Below are 5,857 nucleotides of genomic sequence, written 5' to 3'. Positions count from 1 at the left end.
GAGTCTTAGGGTCCGAGGTATGGTTTTATATCAAGTTTACATTAACTTCAATTAACACAACAAATGTTCTCTTTTCCTAATCCCAGAAAATATTTCAATAAGTTAGGAATTTATGTATTGCTTGAAATTTTGGTAAAACTCACAGTAAACAATGCCTTCTTTTGGAGGAGGGGAGAATTTAAATATGACCATTTTAACAATAATTGACTTTCAATTTTTGAGTGAACATTTATATTTTTCCAAAAATTTAAACTATAAAGTTCTCACATTCTTTTATTTCTTGAATTTACTATATTTTCTTTTTCATTGAAGATATTTGTGTCTTTTCTTTTTCTATTAGTCTGCCTTACATATTTTAATCTAAATCTTCCTCTAATCTCCATTCTCCCCCACAGAGCCATGGGAACTAATGGCTTAAATATTCCGCATATCCGCTAATGGGTTCAAACTGGAGTAAGAACTATCATTCCCATTCATCCTGTTTTGTGGGCTGATCCAGGACACTTTCCACCTTCAGAATCTCTGTGAAAGGAGTAGGTACAAGTCTGTTACTCAAACTCAAGGAACATTTCCAGCTATTCCAGAGCTTCCTCATTTTGCACTGATATAACAGTGGCACTAGGGTAGGTCTGTGGGGTGCCGAAGTGGAGTAAGAATTTAGCCAGAGAAGATGCCTCATCTCATCCTTTTAGGTACTCCCAATCCAAGTAATTCTTGTTACCCATATCCATCCATTTTACTTGGTTTTGGGAATAAAATTCTGGTCCAATTGTCTCTCAGGAGGCCCTGGGTGGGATGTAGGGACTTGTCGAATTTCTCTGATTCTTTTTAGAATGCAGGGTATTAGTGCTTCTTATTGAGCTTAAAGCTCTGGTTGATTAAAAAAAAAAAAAAAAGGGATAGCTTAGAACAAACTGCGGACCAATATTTTTTGAAGTTCTCTTTTGCGGTAAAGAATATGAAATTGAATAAGGCTACCCAATACAATAATATACATGAATTGATAAGTATACTATAATCTGGATTGTACTGAAAAAAAAAAAATCAGACATCTCAAATTCATAGAAACAGAAAGTAGGATTATGGTTACCAGGGCTGTGGGAGAAGGAAATGAGTTGTTTAGTAGGTATAGAGTTTCAGTTCTGCAAGGTGAAAGATTCTGAGGTACTTTGTACGACATGTGAATATACTTAAAACTCCTGAACTGTACACTTAAAAATGGTTAAGATGATAAAAAAAAAATTCAAACTTTTAATAAAGCTGACATAAGGAATTTATTTTGTAGGAAAGCAACATCTAGAGAATGCCACATAGCTCTAGTATGTCTAAAGTACTATAAAAATGACAATTGCTCATAATGACAACACTGAAGCACTGAAAGATACCAAAGTACTTTCTGAATCCAGAAGTCAAATTATACTCAGTATGGTTTTAATGCCTTTATCTCAAAATTATAATACACTGACATTTTGTAAACCAGATAACCATCCAATCACGTGACTTTGGGTGAAATATAACCTGGCGATATCCAAGTCTTCTGACAATACATAAACTTACTCATACCCATCTGGTACATCTCCAAATATTTTAAAATCCAAATTTCTTGGTCAAGTGAAATAGTGCTTGAATTCATTAAATATATTTAGACGTTTCTATCATACAAAGTTAAATGTACAACTAAATTAGTAAAAAGTGCTCACTGTGGTCTTATAGGAACAATACTCTGACAGAAATGTTTATGAATGTACTTTACTAATATTGCTTTTTAAATTTAAATCTAAAATTTCCCCTTCTATTTTATAATCAGTTTTGTGACTTTTTGGAAAGAAATCTATACTTTCTTAATTCTTATACTTTTTTTCTCCTTATTTCTTAGCTTAAATTCAGTACAAGTTTTATTGGTATCTCAGGCTTCATGCGTACTCTTACTCCTAAGTGCCAACAGTTCTTCAGAGGCCTAAAATCCAGCATGGAAATTACCATATTAAATTAGTTCTACAAAAAACATTAAAGACGTTTTTCCTAAAATATACAGAACATGTCATGCCAAATATATCCTTTATACAATAAACTGGTAAAACTGGCAAATTGCACATATAGTTTATATTCCTAAAATAGAATAACTTACATATTAAAACGTACCTTTATGTTACCACAACTGACATTATAAGCATCACGAATGGCAATATTCAATACAAAAATCACAAAATCCACTAACCTTAAATGCTGCATATGATAGCGTACAACTCTCTTCTCCCTATGACCTATTCAAACCACAGACAGCAAATTTTTAAGCTACTCTAGCATTTATACCCTAACTAGAAATTTATACGAAACACAATTTTATGTTCAAATATGGAAATAAGCAACATAATTCCAAAACCCAAAAACATTCCAGCATTCTGTAATAAGAAATATCCCCAGCGGCTACATCCATGGTCACAAGCATCATTGTGCAGCATCTCAGGTACCTTAGAGAAGAAAAAAATAGAGCAACCTTTAAGGTTTCAGAACTACAGATTAGTTTTTATAAGAATTTGAAGGACAGTATATTAGCTTTATACGTAGGCTGGATATACTGAGTCAATTCATTAAAACATGACCACATATATACTGATTCCAGCTAATAATGTCACACAGCATTTTCTAGCAGTTTAATTCACAATGAATATTTACAATATGCTCAGCAAGTCAAATTTATATTGGTCCAGTTTGCTCCACTGTAAAATGGAGAGCTGTATTAACTTGCTTTAGTTACTGCCTGTACCTTAACTGAATATAACATGTGGCTTACCTGAGTTTACATATATGGAAATTTTACGCAATATAAAATTTTAGCAACAAGATCAGTGGGCTTGTTATGTGGACTCTGATGATAGATATGACTCCTTTGTCCATTACTAAGGAACTTTTAAGCATTCTGGAGTACACACAGCATGTCAACAATATGTGGCTTGTGCTAGGTTTCATACAACTCTATACACAATTCAAAGCATGATTACTAAGATTCTATTCTTGAAATGACATATCAGAAGGGAGCAGATATGTCTCTGTATCCTCGTGCACATTAGGCAGGAAAAAGATGTGCTTGTGATCAACAATCCAAAAAAATCAACTCTAAGGGACCTGTATTTGATATGCTATCTTTTTGAGCATAGAATGACTTAACACTACTGCTTTAATCTAAAGCCTTTTTAAAAATAAGGTTTCACTAAACATTTTCTCTATTTTATTAGCCAATACCTTAATTTGACTTATGAAAAACTTACCATATCAACCAGAGCGACATACATGAATAGGCCAGCAGTAAGTGCAAATATCCACATAGAAACATTTTCAGCATAATGACCAATGAAAATTCCTGTTGCCATTCCAAGATATGCCAGCATGGCTGACAAAGCATTATAAAGGACAGCCTGTTTAACAGTCATGCCAGCCTTTAGTAAAACAGCAAAGTCACCTTTAACAGAAAACAGAAAGAGGATAAAATAATTGAAAAACCATTTTTAAGACACATACTCAAGAAACTTTCCAGATTTAAGAAATTCTCCAATTTTTTTGAGAGAAAGAAAATAATAATGAATTACCCAGGGCTAACAGTTCTAATTAATGGAAGAAGATTCCTTTGATGTAATTCATATTGTGTGTATGAAGATAATAATCACTGATGTCTCCAGTATGCTGGTATAAGAAGATATTTAGTAAGGGAAGAGAATGAGAAAGAGGGCCCAGGTACCTCTTTGGCAACCCCACATAGGCAACTGTGTAATTCTACTTATAGGGTCAGATTCTGGCATAAAAGTTACGAGGAAGCTTGCTGGAACTACCATTAGCAAAGGCTAGTGACACTAGGATAATTCAGCCATTTGGAAAATACCATTTGTATGGTTCTCTTACCTAATTCATGAGGCAACTCATGACAAAAAACAGCAACAGAAGTACTCAAACCACTTGATAAACCTTCAGTAAAAGCAGCACCTGTGTAAAAATCAATCAGAAAAAGATTGGCTACATTACTTTGTGGGTGTGTTTTTAAAAAAATCTTACCAGGACACAAAATGAAATAAAAGAAATAAACTATATTTTGGTGTGAATAAACGGAACTTTCCCAACTGCACCCTGTATCTATTTTGTAAGTAATCTTAGATTACATTTGATTAGGTTTAAATTTCCCAATGGAGCACAAGCTGGTATAACTGATGATTCTACTGCGCCATGAAGTGATTAGATGATCTTACTCAAACCTGAGAAGCAATTGCATTAAACACTTACTTAAAAATATAAACTGATTAAAAAGGTTTAGAAAAAAACTCAGCAGTCAAGAGTACAACTGTTTCACTTACCTCAGAGGAATTCACTATATAGACTTGTTTATTCTTTCATGTTAGTAAGGAGCGACTAAACTCCCCTCCTTTTAAAAGTTAACATACTATACAACTGATCAATTATAAACCATGACTGAGCATTTGCATATTTTCCTTTGTTGCTTATGCTGTAGACAGTACATAGAAGAGGAAGAGTACCAGGCTCCCAGAGAGTCAAGGTTTGGGCTCATCTCAGCCAGCTTCAAAACAAGTCTTCTTGGGCAAGTGGTTCATCTTGCCAGGGCACAACTGCCTTATCTGTAATTATTTATATGGTTCCTTTCAGCACTAAGTTACTAAAATTTGTAGTAGTCTCTTGTCTTCTAATTGCGGTATAACAATTTAATAGCAAAAATTCCACAGTTCTAAGACCGAAAAAAATAACGTAGATGATAGACTCTTTTCATCCCTCTGGCGACCAAATCAAAGTTGTGACGAAAACAAGGAGCAAGCAGCAAAGAAAAATCGTCTTGGATCTAGATGAACAAGCCATACAACTATGGAGAAATTCAAGAAAGCACCCTGCAATGGCTGAAGGTAGGACCGGGCAAGGATGCGGGGCTGCCCGGTCCCGAGCGGCTGAGTGAGACGGAGGCTGCGGCAGCAGCAGACGCCTCTTAAAGGAGCCGTGTCTGTGAAAGGATTTTCGTGGTGATGGACATGCTCACTCTGAGCACTAGTGCCTATTTGGCTGCACACAGCGGGTACCAGGGACTCACAGGGACACTGGTGGAGTGAGAGCCAAGGCAAGACTCGCTCTGTACAGAAATGCCAGCGGTACTGTTCTGTTGAGCCCTCCCCCATCCCAGTGCGTGGACACAGCACCGCCATAGCCAAGATGTCATGAAACTAGATAACAGGTCACTCTACCCAGAGGATTCCCTGAAACTCCGCCTCCCCCAACTCGTGGGCCCACCCAAGCCATATCTAGATATATCTTCAGCGAATCAGGAGCTCCTTGCTGAGCAGCACCTACACTCACACTGGAGGCAGCTGGCCTCAGTTTCTGGCATGGCCTTTTGAGGCAACTATAAGCTCAGCATCTGTGGATTGTTTGCTGAATCTTAACAGGTGGTCCCAGAGGGGTCGAGGCTTGGGCTAAGTTTGGCCTGCGACTGAACCCCTCTCAGGACTGTGCCACTGGACAGGCACCTACTTCACAAATCCACACTAATAAGACCGGGAGACTTAGCAGCTTTTCTTAGTATATAGAAACAGACACAGAAAGGCAGCCAAAATGGGAAGACCATATGAGAATCGGAAACCATATGAGAGAACAGAACAGAGATCCAGATATCGAGATACAGAGATCCAGAGATCCAGAATCGGAAACCATATGAGAGAACAGAACAGAGATCCAGATATAATGGAGTCAAGTAATCTAACAGATGCAGAGTTCAAAACACTGGTTATAAAGATGCTCAATGAAATTTTGGGAACTGTAGAGAACTCCAACAAAGAGATAAAAAAAAAAAAACATAAAAATGGAAATT

The 5,857-nt window shown here is 36.5% G+C and overlaps 1 protein-coding gene across 2 annotated transcripts in view; it reads right to left on the bottom strand.

The window, feature by feature from the left end:
- Positions 1 to 1,255: 1,255 nt before the first annotated feature.
- SLC39A6 (solute carrier family 39 member 6) overlaps positions 1,256 to 5,857 on the bottom strand; it is a 19,457-nt gene continuing 14,855 nt past the window's right edge. For both annotated transcript variants that reach the window (XM_006919961.3, XM_006919960.3), the window contains exons 8-10: positions 3,898 to 3,978; positions 3,270 to 3,460; positions 1,256 to 2,471 (exon numbers count right to left, since the gene is read on the bottom strand). In XM_006919961.3, coding sequence (XP_006920023.1) covers positions 2,319 to 2,471; positions 3,270 to 3,460; positions 3,898 to 3,978 — 425 coding nt within the window. In that variant the 3' untranslated portion in view covers positions 1,256 to 2,318. The remainder of the gene's footprint in view (positions 2,472 to 3,269; positions 3,461 to 3,897; positions 3,979 to 5,857) is intronic.

The sequence above is a fragment of the Pteropus alecto genome, unplaced genomic scaffold (assembly GCF_000325575.1).
Source record: "Pteropus alecto unplaced genomic scaffold, ASM32557v1 scaffold146, whole genome shotgun sequence".
NCBI classification, from domain to species: Eukaryota; Metazoa; Chordata; class Mammalia; order Chiroptera; family Pteropodidae; genus Pteropus; species Pteropus alecto.
This window is presented reverse-complemented; position numbering and strand designations above follow the sequence as displayed.